The sequence below is a fragment of the Mixophyes fleayi genome, chromosome 6 (genome assembly GCF_038048845.1).
Source record: "Mixophyes fleayi isolate aMixFle1 chromosome 6, aMixFle1.hap1, whole genome shotgun sequence".
Classification (NCBI taxonomy): domain Eukaryota; kingdom Metazoa; phylum Chordata; class Amphibia; order Anura; family Limnodynastidae; genus Mixophyes; species Mixophyes fleayi.
Window position 1 is genome coordinate 210,700,847 of NC_134407.1, and position 17,406 is coordinate 210,718,252.

Sequence of the window (17,406 nt, forward strand, 5' to 3'; positions counted from 1 at the left end):
GACATTAGGGAACAGCTGTCATTAGAAATTTGTAATACAAAAAGGTGGAAACTTGAAAGCAATGATATTGAGGTGACATAGTACAGAACAGTCAGGACAATGAGAATATTTCTAGATTTTATTCACCGACTCCGAACAACATGATGAGGGTCCTCAGAGTAACATAACAGGATGTTGTTCTGCTCCCCTGAGAGAGCAGATGGACGAAAAAGAAAATCCCAAATATAATCAACTTGTAGTGAATATGAACTATAAGAAAACTATAAGATGCACAGAGGATTCTAGAACTGCTGCCACCTCTAATTCCAACCGCTTGGCAGTGATAATCCTTCTATTCTGCTTGGAATTTTCCTGCCAAACTTCTGAGGTGAAATAAAGACTGTGTTCTGTGACCATTTTAAGGCTGCACACATCGTTATGTGGAAAAGATACCAAAGACAACACTGAGATAGAAAAAATACACAAATCTTCATATTAAGTCACAATTAATTGGGTAAAACTGACAATATAACTGATGGTTATTTACTAAAATTTCTTATTGGTGCATATTTGCACTACACCGTAGCAACCAATCAGACATTTGCTTAAATTGTCTACTTTTCTCTAGATCTATAAACACTAATTGTTGACTGGTTTCTAGAGATCTAGTTAAATGTGCACCACTGAACAATGTTACTGAGTAACCCTGTCTGCTTTCCAGGAAAATCATGACAGAATATAATTCAGGTGCTGGTACAGATTTTTTAGATAAGGAACTTTCAAAATGTCCTGTTTAAAAAAAAACAACAAAAAAAAAAACCTTGAAAAATTCAGCTTAATACATAACATAAAAAAAAGAGAGCATGTTTGTTAAAAGTTTAAAATACTTCTAATAGTGCAATAATATAAAATCTCACATGTGAATTTCTTGAAGACTTATAATCATAAAACCCCCACTCACCATAACTAGTCTAATAGAATGTGTTCCTATAACAAAACACCCGTCATTACCGATCTAGACCCCAAACTTTTCCAAGGATTGGTGTCCATGTACGTTTTAAAGACAGCAATACAGTGTAAGCTTATTGCAAATCTAACTCAGTAATGAGCAACAGGCGGTCCTCCAAGCCGTCCCCTGCAGCCAACAACTCATTCCTGCTTTATTATCAGATTTGTTATAGCTTGACATTTGATTAAAATGCCTGTTGATATGTTATTACAAACAAGTGTCTCTTTGAATAAATTATTCATTTTAAGATACTACTTAGATTACTGGTAACGTGCAACCCAAATGAATAAGGTTGCCTATTACACATCTAACTAATCAGATGTGTTAACTTGCGCAGCTGACACATCTTAACTCTTTTTACATTTCCCAGGCATTTTCTTTATTCAGTACAAGGATATAGCTTCTCTACTGTGTGAATTCTCTATGGTGTATAACTTCTTCTGCGTTTGTCCCACATTCAGTGAAAGAATATGGTTTCCCTCCTATGTGAATTTTCTGATGTATAAGAAGTTGAGATTTGCTGAGAAAACATTTCCCACATTCCGAGCAAGAATATGGTTTCTCTCCTGTATGAACTCTCTTATGAACTAAAAGATTTGATTTGAGTGTAAATGATTTTCCACACTCAGAGCAAGAATACGGTTTTTCTCCTGTGTGAATCCTTTGATGTCTAATAAGATCAGAGTTACGTTTAAAACATTTTCCACATTCGGAACAAGAATATGGTCTCTCTCCTGTGTGAATTTTCTGATGTCTGATTAGATCTGATCTAGTGATGAAACACTTCCCACATTCACCACAAGAATATGGTTTCTCCCCAGTGTGGATTCTCTGATGTTTGATAAGATGTGAGTTACTGATAAAACATTTTCCACATTCAGAACAAGAGTATGGTTTGTCTCCAGTGTGAATCCTTTTATGGCTTAAAAGATTTCGCTTTAGAGAAAAGGATTTACCACATAGAAAGCAAGAATATGGTTTCTCTCCTGTGTGACTTCTCTGATGTGAAACAAGTTCTGAAAAACATCTAAAACACTTCCCACATCCAGAGCACAAGAATGGTTTCTCTTTTGATTGATGCTTCTGGTTAGGTTTGCCATGCTCTTCAGAATAATTAGTTGTATTTTTGAGATTTCCTTCTTCACATGAGACGGATTCCTCTTTAAGATAACTAGAAGTATTTTGTGTATGCTCATTGGGTATAAAAATATCAGTGACCGTGAGATTACCTCCCTTCCATGAGAGTGATTCTTCCTTAAGATAATTAGATGTATATTGTGTGTGATCTGTAGGTTTATATATGTCAGAATTTGTGAGAGTTCCTTCTTCCCACGAGACGGATTCCTCTTTAATATTAGATTTATATGGTGCATGATCTGCAAGGGTATAAATATCAATATCTGGGTGATTCTCTCCTACAAATGAGATTACTCCCTCCCTAATATAAGGAGATGTATGCTGTATATTATCTGTTTGTGCAGAAATGTCAGTGTCTGTGAGATTTCCTTCTTCATATGAAACGGATTCTTTCTTAATATGGGTAGATGTATTTTGTGAATGATCTGTGGGTGTAAAACTGTCAGTGTCGGTGAGATCTCCTGTTTCACATGAGACTGATTCCTCCTTAATATGTGTAGATTTATATTGTGTATGATCTGTGGGTGTATAAATATCAGTGGCTATGAGATCTCCTTCTTCACATGAGACTGATTCTTTCTTAATATTGGTAGATGTATATTGTGGATGATCTGTAAGTGTATAAGTTTCAGTATGTGGGAAATATCCTTCCTGGCATAAAGTTGGTTTCTCAATAACTTTTTCCTGACAGTTGCCTGTGTTTTGGTCATCTGCCGATGAGTGCTTTGTACTCTGCGTATTCATAACATTACTGTGGTCTTCGTCCACACACTCTGGTGAAAAATTTGGGGCGTGGGATCCTCCAGATATTTTCGACGCTAAACCTGTCAGAAATAAACACATTAGATTATAAGAATAATAGTACAAATGCACATTAGTGCTCCATAAAATATGATCCATTCATATAGCAATTAAAAGAGGTTTTTCCCAATCAGCGCCCAACATTATATAAAACAGTTCAGGGTTGTACTCATTTTCCTGACAATTACGCTGCAGGCAGAACTAACACTTTACAAGCTGTCTGAAGATCTTCCCTAGAGCTTTATTAAAGATTTATGGGTGACAGCTCCGAGAAGCACACAGCAGAATGAACCCTCCTATTTGCTGTACTCGGCTGTCATTTTTGTTATCTCACCATAAAAGAGAAAATGCATATTCACATTAATGATAAATATTGTAACAATCATCATGAACATTTATTTATATAGCGCCAGTGATTCCGCAGCGCTGTACAGAGAACGTATTGGAGCTTACAGTCTAAATTCCCTAATGTACACAGACAGACAGAGAGAGAGAGACTAGGGTAAATTTTTTATAGCAGCCAATTAACCTACCAGTATGTTTTTGGAGTGTGGGAGGAAACCGGAGCACCCGGAGGAAACCCACACAAAAAACGGGGAGAACATACAAACTCCACACAGATAAGGCCATGGTCAGGAATTGAACTCATGACCCCAGTGCTGTAAGGCAGAAGTGCTAACCACTGAGCCACCGTGCTGCCCGTATTATATGGCCGTATGTATTATAATTATATTATCATTTAATCTATTTGTTATAGCGAATGTTATATGGTTTACAAATGATATTTACGAAAGCATTGGGGCTTATTTGCAAACTGTGAATCTGTAGTAGTCCATGGTAACCAGCTTTGATCCATCTAGTGAAATTTACACATTGAAAGCTAAAGTCTGATTGGTGTTTATGTCTTGCTGCACAATTGCACCACCATTTAACTACTTCCTGACCAGACTGTTTCTCCCTTCATGGTAAAGAATTTTAGGATTTTGACAATTTTTAGGTTTTGGTGCATCTGTTTCACTTAGTTTACAATGTAAATTAAATTTAGTTTCAAGCAGGAGAGATAGGGCTTACTTAATTTAAGTCGATAACATTGGGACAAATAGAAGAATTTAGTGAAAAATAAACTTTTTCAACCTTTTGATTATTTTTCCCTGCACCCTTTCTGGATCCTCTGGTTTTCATCAACAGCCGGGATCTACTGTTTGTCATTTCAAAATGGTGGCCAAGTATAACCAGGCTACAGTGCTGCCTGTTTTGGCATTATAACTCATACTGACTATGTAGATATCTAAAATGTACCACATCTGATTCTTGTGGACTATATTAAAGCATATATGCAACCCTATATATATATATATATATATATATATATATATATATGTATATGTATATTTTATATTAATCCCCAACCCAAACATCAGAACCGCAGAGGTCCAATATCTGGGACACTTTCCATGACTAATACTTCCAGCATATACGGCAGAATCATTTTAAATTCAGAAATATTGGCACATACAGGTTTGTCGTGTGTCAAAGCACTAACTGAATGGTACCCTAATGCTTATTCACAAGTGTATTTGTAAAAGTATGAAGGAGAGGATATTAATATTGAAGTTGCATTAATATTCTTCATTGATTATATGCTTGACATTTATTCTAAAATACTGTTCCCACACCAGATCATTGTAGATAGCACCAGACGACAAAATACTAAATAATAAGTAATCACTAGTCATGGAATCATCAGCATCCTCTCCCATGAAACAGTTGACAAAACTTGACCCTGCCTCTTAATTTAAACAGGGAGGAGAGAATGAGATGGGTTGTACACACACTAGTTTGTATGATACCTTAGTTGAGCCTATCACCTTTCATAAATATCTTGATATTTGGAAATTATTCCTGTCCTGGCAGAGAAACACCCCCAATGCATGATGCTGCTAGCACCATGCTTCACAGTAGGTATGGTGTTCTTTGGGTGATGAGCTGTGTTTCAATCTTGGGGGTAAATTTATCAAGCTGCGGGTTTGAAAAAGTGTAGATGTTGCCTATAGCAACCAATCAGATTCCAGCTGTCATTTTGTAGAATGTACTAAATAAATAACTAGAATCTGATTGGTTGCTGTAGGCAACATCTCCACTTTTTCAAACCCGCAGCTTGATAAATTTACCCCTTGGTCTTATTAGGCCCATGTCATTTTCCTACATGTTTTGGGCAATTTAATATATTATTTTGCTAAATTTAGATTCACTTTTTGTGAGAAATGGCTTACGTCTTGCCCCTATACCTCCTCAGCAGATGTGCAGAATATGGGAGATGTTGCCATAGGGCTCCTGGTAGCCACCCTGATGAGTTTTCTCCCTGTCCTGTCATCAACTTTGGAGAGACGTTCTAATCTTGGCAATTTCCTTGTTGTGCGACATTTTCTCCACTTATTGATCGTAGACTTCATAGTGTTCCAAGGTACACAAGAATTCCACCTGCAACACGCCTACGGGTTTGCCATACTTCAACCTTTCTGGGGAATGGCACAGACTTGCAAGAAAGATTCATTTTGTTTTCTTATTCTGATGGTGAAAGGATTACTTACCTAGAAGCTGCTTTACATAGGTGGCCATCACAACAAGGCACTGTATTAATTAAGCATCTGCCTAATATGGATCACACATAGGTCTGACAGTGCTGGTGATTTCAATACCAGCTAAATACTCCACAGTTTGAATCCTCTATTGCAGTGGTTCCCAAACTTTTGCAGTTCGCGGCACCCTTAGAGTCTCGATAATTTTTTCAAGGCACCCCTCCAAAATAATTACTGAGCAGTCCTGTTTTAGAAGTAGTTGGGTCAATATATTGTAATAAGTATTTAGGTCAGGACAGAAATACTTATTTAGTTGTATGCAAAAATGCCCCCTCTGCATCCAGACACTCTGCCCTCTCACGCTGTCCCCTCTGCCCTCTCACGCTGTCGCCCTCCTCTGCCCTCTCTCACGTTGTCCCCCTCCTCTGCCCTCTCTCACGCTCCCTCTCACTCTGCCCCGCGCCAACCATAAAAAAAACAAAGAACACAAAAACTTACCAATCCGCGTGGCGCCAGGACCCAGCATCCTCCTCTCTCACGCAGCTTGTCAATATTCAGTGACAAGCTGCATGAGAGTGGAGGATGCTGGGTCCTGGCGCCACGCGGATTGGTAAGTTTTTGTGTTCTTTGTTTTTTTTTTATGGCTGGTCCGCGGCGCACACTTTGGGAACCGCCGCCCTAGTGGCATGACATGATTACTTAGCAGCTTTTTTCGTATGGAAGTCTAACTTTGAAACAAATTATTCATTTAAAAAGCCTTTGGAAATTGTCTTTCCGCACATTACTTCTCCTATCAAGTGGAGATCGCTTTCACTCACTTAGTGTGTTGAAATGAGAGGGTTGTGTAGTGCAATTCATTTGATTTAGTGTATGCTTCACATATATGTTTTATTAATATTAATAGTGCCAGTACCTTCTAGTTGTTGTTTTTTCTGCCATATCTATTGTTATATTACTCAGCACAGGGTTTATGTTTATAATGGTACATTTAATGCCTTTCAAAATTCCTTTCTACCCCTCTCCTGATTGGAACCTTTCAACAATGAGACCCATAGATGCTGTGAAGGCTCCTTGCGGATCGCAGCTATCTCAGTACGACTCAACCAAGAAAACTGCAAGGAAATCCTCCAGCAACATCTTTAATCTTTATTCGTTTTATTTATGGTTTACCACAACCACTTTCATTGCTGATAAGTGTATTCTAGTTACTTTGAATATGAATTTAAATGTGATTGGTTAACTCTGAACACAGCTAGAGCCCCATTATGGAAGGGTGTGTGCACTTCTGCAAAAAGTGTATTATAGGTTTTTTTATTTCCACTTATTTTTTCCCCCCAAATAAATCTATTTGTTTGCACTTATATTTTGTTGGGTGCAAGGTCACACTAAAGGTGGAAAAAGTTTTGACATGGTTTATTTTGATTTCAGGCTTTACATCAAACACCTACAATTTCATTAAAGATGTTTAGACTTACTAAATACACTGTAGGTACTGTTCCTTTACCTAGTACAAGACTGTTACTAGGACCAGTATGAAATGCTTTCAAAAAATCCAAATACATGACATGAACTACTCTACCTAAAAACTATATTTATTAAGTATGATCGGTCCTTTCTGAAGCCATACTTACACTGTGTTATCACTTTTTCCTATATTATATTTCAGAATTGCATTCATCAGAATACTTTACCTACGGCAAAAGTCAGACTCACACGTCTATAACTTCCTGGATCCGATTTTGTTCTACTTTTAAAGATTAGTACCACAATTGCGCTCTGTAAGTCTTGTGGCACTAACCCAGTTTTGAAGGAGTCTATAAATGGTGGTCCAAATATTGAACTTTTAGCACATATGGATGGATGTCGTCTGGGCCCGCTGCTTTATCTGTGTTAATGAAGTAAAAACAGGACGATGCTTCTTCCTGTGTTATGCAAGGGGCATTTAACAGTGTTCATAGGCTGTTGCTCCCCAATCGATTTTTTGGTATTTTCCCTCCTTTGTAAAATATTTTCTACAATTCTTTTTCTTATTATATCATTTAGTGTCCCAATGTTATAGGATTTTATTTTCTTGCTGCTTATATACTTGTAACACACTTTGAGATTAGACTTGCTATCTTTTGCAATACATTTTTCAGCTTTACTCTTTGCTAACTTGATTATCTTTTTACATATTTTACTACACTCCTTGTATTTACATTCTAGTTTTAACAATGTAAATGTTCTCTTTTCCCATTTATAACTTCCAATACTTTCTTATTTAACTATAATGGCTACCTTTGAGTACCAGGCTCAGCTTCCCTGACAAATGATTGCTATTGGCTGACGTTACTAGGAGGTGATGGTTCTGGAACCAACTGACCACATTGTTCCCACCTTGGATTCCCCACTGACTTGGCTCCACTAAACCAGACTGTTGGTCCAAGGATACAATAACTTGTACACCTTGGCTGGATGGAATGGGTTGGCCCTTGAGTAGACAATAGCCCTTTTCATCTCCTTAAACACTAATTCTCAGCCCATCAAGCATTGCACTTAGCTACTGTTACTACTACTACTACTGAGGCGATATGAACAGGAAATAACCATTTTTTAACACATTAAGGGAAATGAAAACAAAACTTTGCAGTACCCACATGACAATTAATAACCCAAATGGGCCATAGATCTTTATTACTACCGAAGAGAACAGAGATTCCGGAGTGGGCACCTACTTTTCATTACACTCACTGACACTCTTCTCTCTTCCTCTTCTTATGTACCCCTCTTACCTAATAATTAGGAACTATCCTGAGGATCCTGCTCTCCAATGTCTCTTTTACACTGGACCCAACCAGTGCATGTTCAGTGAGCAGCAAACTCCGCTCCATGTTGTCAATGTACCTTTACGTTGCCAAAGCTTTTTAGAGCCAGAGACTGGTGTTTCAGATAAGCAGCTCACTTAACACTTGCACAGCAGTATTTACCCTCAAACAGATGTTCCAGAAGGGTATAAATATCACAAAAGTGAATAGTGGGTGACATTACCAATCATGCAACACATAATGACTGCAATTACCTTAACTGCACATTAGCTATAACTAATTAATGAAATGTGTGTGTAGTACAAGTGAGTCTTAATACTACTTACAGCTACAAATGAATATTTACAAAAGGTAAAAAACAGTAAGTGGAAAAAAAAAATCAAAAAAAAAATCACAACCTTTTCCAGAAACTTAAGAAAGAAAGCGGGAAAACAAATGTAATATTATACCTCGCTATCCCACTTACTTGTGTTGAGCTTTGACCCTGCATTACACCAGGCAATTATACACCAGTAAAATAAAAGCAGGAGATTGTATTTTACGTTACAATCTTTACAGGAATACTCTGGCTTCCTTCCACTCTGCTAGATTTCTACTTACCACTCTTGAGTGCCCTAGAACAGAACAGGTGACGTGTAGGATGCTTTTGTTGACGGACAATGAATCATGGTGTTGTGAAATGATTGTGTCCTGTTCTAATTTTATCTCCATTTGCTATCAGATGGCCGTAGTTCGTTACAATACTCATCAAGCAACGGGAGCCCTGTCAGCCCTACCGTGATGTTTGATGTGCCTTGTCCCTTATCTACCGTCTTTGGAGAGCTCTTGGCAGCTAGGGGTCCCTAAACGATCCCCAAAAGATAAGGGCCACCAATCCTGAGGTTCCCCAGTTACCCCTGGACTGTCGAGGATTAGAGGCTATGAAAAGGGCTTGAAAGGAACGCACATCTTCAACCTAACCACACTCTGTGGGTCTTGTAAGGGTGTGTACTCACTGACAGCAGAGTGACACTGAAACGGAACATTTGCCATACTGGCAATAAGAGACAAGCAGCTGAGGACTATTGGATTAAGGCCAACCACGTGCCTCAGGGATTGATTCTATGGTACATACATTTGTGTTGTTCCATGTTACTACAGAAGTATAGAGGAATTGTTATAGTTGCTAGTAAATGTTCCTTGTACTTTTCTATATCCAAGTTATTGGTGCAGGCGATAAGCTTAGAGGTGTCCAGGTAAATGATGACTTGGTGCAGAAGTTGGTGTCTGTGTATAGCCAATTGGTGCCCCGGTACTGTGACAGAATGTTTTATTACTTTGCTTAGAGTGCAATTATAACAGCACTAACCTGCAGAAGTGCAGCTGGAAGGTGTAAAATGTGTCCCATGAAAATATAACGACAAGAGTGTGTTTTAATTCCTTTTCTGCCATCTTGACCCTTTAATTCATGCACTTACCTGTAAAATCAGGTACTTTTGGCCAATGTTATAGGAAAAAATGTCACTTTTTTTTTTCACTTTTGCTTTTCATAAATTAGCCTTTGCATTTGTCTAGATGTTGGGATGGTCACCATGGGAAGACACTGGAGGGTAAATGGATCAAGCTGTAAGTTTCTGGCGGGCTTCAAAAGTGGAGATGTTGCCAATAGCAACCAATCAGATTCTAGCTATTATTTGTTTAGTACATTCTACAAAATTGACAGCTAGAATCTGATTAGTTACTATAGGCAACATCTCCACTTTTCAAACCCACCAGAAACTCACAGCTTGATCCATTAACCCCTAGGAGCAAGTCAGCATCAATAAATAATTTTTCAAATCTAATGATATTAGCAGAACGGGCTACCATGGAACCTATCTGGCTAGGTAAGTTATAACCATAAATATAAGATAGACCCAATGGACTGTGGATTTAAGGTTTAGTCATAATGGTAACTATATTTCCTGGTCTACACAAATGTCATGCTGGTGTATGTACAGTATGGGAGGAGTAAAGGATGCAGGAATATAGTGTCATTTTCACTGCTTCAATGTGATTAAACTAGGACAAGTCAAACAAACTCCACCTGTTCAGGTCATTTCAATTTGCTCATAAACGACCATTTATAAAATTAACTCTAGAGATTAGCATAGTCCTTTGCCAGTCTAAACATGAAGCAATGTACTCCCCTCTCTGAGATTAATGATCTGTTCAACTTCAGGAACAAGTGAAAGTATGGATAGTCCTTGCTACATGTACTTTCCCTAGCGTCACTAAGAAAGCTCAGTGTTGCATAGAACAAAACAGTTCACTAACAGAAATGGCCATGAACATGACAACTATGTTGGAGGAGCGCTTACTGTTACAGCAAATCATATCTGAATGAAGTTAATCAAATATACATTTAATAGAGCGTAGAATAAATATAATTATCTTTCTTTTTAAAATGTTTCATGTATGTGATTTATTAGAGGACACAAGATGTTCATGTTTTTTTTTTTTAATATTATACCTCGCTATCCCACTTACTTGTGTTAAACTTTGACCCTGCATTACACCAGGCAATTGGGGGCAGCACGGTGGCTAAGTGGTTAGCTTCTGTCTCACAGCACTGGGGTCACGAGCTCAATTCCCGACCATGGCCTTATCTGTGAGGAGTTTGTATGTTCTCACTGTGTTTGCATGGGTTTCCTCTGGGTGCTCCGGTTTCCTCGCACACTCCAACAACATACTGGTAGGTTAATTGGCTCCTATCAAAATTGACCCTAGTCTCTCCCGCTCTGTCTGTATGTATGTTACGGAATTTAGACTGCAAGCTCAAATGGGGCAGGGACTGATGTGAATGGGTTCTCTGTACAGCGCTACGGAATTAGTGGCTCTATATAAATAAATGATGATGGTTTTGGACAGTTCTCAAACTGTTGGACAAAGGAATTATATTTTTAGAGGAATCTCCCAGAGTGCTGAGCAGTAAGCCATACCCACAGGACAAGCCCAGATGTTAACCTAGGAGGTGAATGAGCATTGAAGATGTTGAAATGTTGGGATTGTCCTTATTTTAAACCACTCCTTTCTCTTGACTCTAACAAAAGAATCTGCTGATAGGAAAACTATTATTATAAGATAAATTATATTAAGATATCACATGTGTTATATATGCACACTATTATTTTTTGTCATTAAAACCTTTATAGCTTTTAAATTCTCTTGGTATGAATCTTCAATTATTGCTTTAATACTTATGAAGCCGGGTTCTTCAGAGTGCAAGCGTCATAACATCCCTAAGTTTGGTAAAGTCATCATCGTTCATTAGATTGCTAAGAGTGTACAGTGCAAACCCAGGTGATCACAAATTGTGACTATGAACTACCAAGGGAAGCCTCATCTGTTCTGTACTGCTCCAAAGCTTCTCTCCGTAAGTGGATGTAGGTGGCTTGAGATCAGGTCTCATTTGTAGTGTGTCTGATGCTAAGTCTACAGAAAGTTTCGAGGAGATGCCATCCAACAATACTTGTTATCTCTGGCTGCCATGAGCAGTGTTTCTTTAATGTGGAAATAGTGCACATGTAATACAACTACAGATTACATCTGGGCCCTAGTGTCCTATGAGCTTGATCCATTAGAAAGTCATCATCTTAGGTGTTCAATAAGAGCAGCTGGAAACAAGGCGTCAAGAGAATTCCAAGTTGAGTTCCCGCAGGAATTTCTTGGATTCTCAAGGTATTTTCTCCTAGTACAATACTACAGATGTTTATGAGCGTCTTGGAGACCTTTACGCTGGAGGTCTTGTACTTGTCCATCCACTGTTGCAGTTGCCTCATTGCAGGTTGTCTGTGGTGCAACAAGGGGTTAACCTTGCCCTATCACTGCTGCACCTACCTAATTTCCAACACTGAAAAGGCTGCTTAAGAGGGTTGGGTACGATATAACTATACTGAGAATTCCGACACGCAGAATTCCTGCAAAAAAACCCCCGAAAGACTGCAAAAAAAACGAAAGAAAATTAAACAGACTTACCTTCAATCTGACGCTGGAGATGACCGGCAATGTGGGGACCCCTAAGGTGTTTAAGCACTTAACCCCACATTGCCGGTTTAAATTTGGATTGACAGACGTTGCGATGACGTCAAATTGCATTGCCGCACAGTTCTTTCATCGGAATACCTTGCTGTCACCATGCTGTTTCCATCGGTCATCTCCAGCGTCGGATTGAAGGTAAGTCTGTTTCATTTCCTTTCGTTTTTTGTCTTTCGGGGTTTTTTTGCAGGAATTCTGCGTGTCGGAATGGTGGTAATCGGAAAAATGATTACCACCGGCTTAAGAGACAATTTTTTTTGCCAAATTGTGTTCCCTAGTTATGCCCATGATCAAGGAAAAAGTTGGTACTGCCCATGTTCTAATAATGTTTAAGCCCGCTGTGACCCCCAATATTTATATATTTATGATGTTATATACATTGAGATTCTACATCTGTAATGTGTAATATGTCTCTAAGAGCTGTAGCCATCTTTGGAAGACCTATCTCACAAAGATTGGACCTACCTGATCTAAAGGTGTGCTAAGTGCTGATTGTTGGCGCTGCATGTATTCAGAGTGCCGGTCGGACTCCAGCAGAACTGCAGGTCACCTAAAGAAAGCACCACAGGGAGGATGTGATCTCTAATTACATCTGCAGTAATTAGCCTCTTTAGCTGAGATCCATTGGGAGATTCCATTATCTGCAGACATCGTGAAGCCACCGCCGACAGGGGTCTTGGAGTGAGATGGACAGTGACTAGGTCCCTGTCTAGCCCCTGGAAATAAAATCCATCAATTAAGAAGCCAGAAGAGGGAGCAACAGCACTCTACCTGAGCATGGGAACTATGGTAAAAACGAAAAGATGTAACCAGAGAACAGAATACTTTGAAGATTGCGGAAGCTTGGTGATAGGACTGACACCCTTGGACCAATCAAGAAGCGGAGGCTACAGCAAAGGACTGTGAGGACCTGAGATTTTCTTCCTTCGTCCTCATTTCCTGGGGGTTTTGTGAAAAGGGTGTGTGCCCGCCAAAAGTAGAGTGATATACTGAAGCATGACCGCTGTCTTGCCAGCAGATGACAGAGAGGAGTCTTATGACTGTGACTGAGGAGGATGCCCCAGGAGATGGCTACACAGAGACTAGTATCACAACATACTGTTTAACTGTATATTTTACTGCAATGTTATAGTGTGATTGTTAATCCATTCATAAAAGCACTATATCTTTGTTGGTGATTTCTGTTAAAACCTGACTAGGGGAGAAATGTCTCTCCAGACACAACCTGGGGTGAGTCGGTGATGTATATGTTCCAGAGATAGCATCAGATTTTGATTTAGGAGATGCAGATTTGTAAGAAATGTGCGCTAGAAACAATTTAGAAATAAACTCCATCTGGCTTGTCAAGGTTAAGGTCTTCAAGGAGACTCTACTCTAAATTTCAGTGGTTAGTCAGCACAATTATTAGGTGCACAGCCCCCTCCTAAAGGAGGTACCACTCTATAAACAGAACTCTCTGCGACACTATTGCCAAAGTGTTTGCTTCATTGACAAAAGGGAGTTCTGTGTTGGGAAATATCAAGATGGTAGCGGTTGTAAAGCTTATCTTTTGCAAAGAAAAAGCTTTCTCAGATTTTAAGGACCAAATAAACAGTGATCCATTCTTAGTTAACAGGGTGATTGGAGCAGCAATTTTAGAAAAGTCTTTAGAGAAGAATTTCTAGAAATTGGGAAATTCTATAAGAACTTCTTCGATATTTCTAGTAGTCGGCTAATCTATTACAGCCGGGACCCTGCTGGGATCAATTAGCAGATGACCTTGAGGAGAGATGATATATCCCAGGAACTGATCCTGTTGTTGATGGAACTCAAACACTTTTCAAATGTAATGTCTAAATGATGTCTACAAAGGCATCCATGACAGTTTGAACCTGTTTTTTTTAGCTGTTCTAACGAGAAAACATTAGTATATCATCAAGACAAACAAGTTTGTCATGTAAATAACTAAAAATGTAATTTATAAAATATATTAAAAAAATTGACAGGGACAATTATGCGGATTAAATTGTACGCACACCGTAAATCTAGTTTAACTAAAATTTTAGCAGAGCAAAGCTTCTACAGCAATTCCGAGACACGTGGTAGAGGATAATGGTTCATGATTGTAATCTTATTCAATTCTCTATAGGCAATGCAAGGTTGTAATGAGAATTTTTTTTCTTCACATATAAGATAGATTCACCTGCTTGGGACACAGAAGCATGGATAAAACCCTTTAATAATTTTTCTTCCAGGTACTCCTTAAACACCTTTTATTTGGGTTCCACTAATAGATCCATCTAAAGGATATGGAAACTCCAGATAATAAATTCAGCGGTCAAGCACACGGCCAACGAGGTGGTAATTTATCTGCATTTCTCTCATCACAAACGTCAGAGAATTATTTACATCATGCAGGTAACTGTTCCAGCACATTGAACAATGTCTATTAGTTTCATTGACTTCCATTAACAAAGATTCAGATTTGACCTTGGAAGCACCAATCTCGCGTGGGAAAGAAATGGCTTTAGATTTCCAGTTAAGAGATGGGTTGTGTACAGTCAACCAAGGAATCGCCAAAATAATAGGCAGTAGGATAAGATTAGCAAAAAGTTAAGAGTATCCTAGTTATCCGGTTCAATGACCATATTCAGAGGCTCAGTTTCATGAGACTTGATCTGCGGTCAATGGTGAATTGCCCACACTTTCCATTAACACTGCTGTTGCTGTTTTTTCAAATACAATTTCATTATTCCGAGCCCATGTAATGCCCACCTGGAATCCACCATGGATGAAGTGAGAATTCAATGAGAACCGATCTGAAATTGTATTGGAGCAGGGATGTGTGAGCTATTATTTCCCTTATTCTAGTTTGTTGCTGGCAATGAAGAAAGATGAGAGATTAATGCACTTAACTGCTGAGGCATATCAGAAACACAGACCGGTGATCAGCAAAGTCGACCTCTGCCAAGGTGGCCACTGTCGTATGAGGTCTTCTGACACAATTAGTCACTGTGAAGCAATTTTAGTAAATTATTGCTAGCGTTGTATTTGAATTTGTCATGTGTCTCTATAATAGTTATATCATATGAGCATAATTTGATAATACTATTTGTGTTCATTTTGTCATAAATGACTATTATGCTCAGCCGTGTTATTTATCTGCTTTTACGCATAAAATCTATCTATACACTAAAGTAATGATGTTTATTGCTACCTCTGGCATCTTCATGAGCAACTGAAATGTACTTGGTATTATTCGGTATTAGTGGCTGGTGTAGATCAAACAGACTCTGTGGTTTAGTCGATAAACTTTGGTCAATGTCCTTGTAATACTTCTCACAAGAAAATAATAATTGCAGCCAACTGTACACAGATTTTAAATTACGGAGCAACAGGATATGTATTGTGTAATATTAATAATATTCTGACAACGTTGGTCCCAGTAATTGTAAATTTATACTTTTGATTTTCTTCTTTAATATAGAGGTAATATCACTACCCAGCAAATACTGAAGCAACTGAGCATGCCCTGCATTTCATATGGGCTAAGATAACATTGTAGTCCTTACTGTAATGGCGTAAATTAAAAAGATCCACCTCACATAAGGGAAATCCAAGTTCTAGAATGGATCCTATGATTCCAAAAAGCAAAAGTAGTAACAAAATTTTAGTAATCAAGGCTCAGCTGATACCAGGGGCTTTTGTTCATTGGAAACTCCTTTGTGTCATCACAGTCCTTATTTACTTTTATAGTGGTCAGATCCTTCAAGTCCTGTAAGTTTCGAGATGAGGCCTCCATGGCTCGGACATGTTTTTCCAGCACATCCCACAGAAGTTCGATTGGATTGAGATCTGGGGAATATGGAGGCCAAGAATGCTTTGTCATGTTCCTCAAACCATTCCTGAACAATTTTTGCTGCAAGAGCCACTGCCATCAGAGAATACCGCTGCCTTCAGGGGGTGTAATTGGTCTGCAACAATGTTTAGGTAGGTGGTACTTGTCAAATTAACATCCATATGAATGCCAGGACCCAAGGTCCTTCTTCCCATACTGCATTCTGATGTCCTCTCTTCCTCAGGTAAACAACACACACACGCACCCGGTTGTCCACATGAGAAGTAGAGATTTATCAGACCAGGCCACCTTCTTCTATTGCTTCATGGTCCACTTCTGGGGCCCACATGCCCATTGTAAGCGCTTTCGGCGATGGACAGGGGTCAGCATGAGCCCTCTGACCAGTCTGCGGCTATGCAGCCCCATACAGAGCAAGCTGTGATGCACTGTGTGTTCTGACACCTTTCCATCATAGTCAGCATTAACTTTTTTTTAGCAATTTGTGCTACAGCAGCTCTGTGGGATTGGACCGGAGGGGCTACACGTCACTCCCCATGCACATTAAATGAACCTTGGGTGCCCATGACCCTGTTGCTGGTTGTTCTACCTTTGGAAGGTACTAACCATTGCATACCAAGGACACCCCACAAAACCTGCAATTTTGGAGATGCTCTGACCCAGTCATCTAGCCCTCACAATTTGGCCCTTGTTAAAGTCGATCAGATCTTTAGGCTTGCCACTGTACACATATAACAATGTGTATATACACACACACATAGTGACTACAACTGCTATATAAACAGACAGGACTGGGATCAAACCTTCTCTTACCTGGTGATGTGAGAGGCTGGTGATTCTCCATCATCACGTCTTTGTACAGATCCTTGTGTCCCTCTAAATACTCCCACTCCTCCATGGAGAAATAGACAGTGACATCCTGACACCTTATAGGAACCTGACACACACAATGATACAGTCATCACCCAGACACATCCCCTGGTGTTACTGTATAATGTCCCATTCCCAGCAGTCACCTCTCCAGTCAGCAGCTGAATGATCTTGTTGGTGAGTTCTAGAATCCTCAGGTCATTGTTTCTCTGATGCCTCCATAACTGAGGCAACGTGATGGGCCTTTGGGTCCTGCTCAATACTGCTGATGGATGGGGGCTTACGCAGGGCGTCATACGGTCATCAGATGCTTTCTTCACTAATGCGTAATCCTGT

The 17,406-nt window shown here is 39.2% G+C and overlaps 1 protein-coding gene across 1 annotated transcript in view; it reads right to left on the bottom strand.

The window, feature by feature from the left end:
- LOC142160027 (uncharacterized) overlaps window positions 1-17,406 on the bottom strand; it is a 334,423-nt gene that overhangs the window by 21,924 nt on the left and 295,093 nt on the right. Inside the window, exons 3-4 of the mRNA XM_075214947.1 lie at window positions 17,014-17,402; window positions 1,444-2,949 (exon numbers count right to left, since the gene is read on the bottom strand). Coding sequence (XP_075071048.1) covers window positions 1,444-2,949; window positions 17,014-17,098 — 1,591 coding nt within the window. The 5' untranslated portion in view covers window positions 17,099-17,402. The remainder of the gene's footprint in view (window positions 1-1,443; window positions 2,950-17,013; window positions 17,403-17,406) is intronic.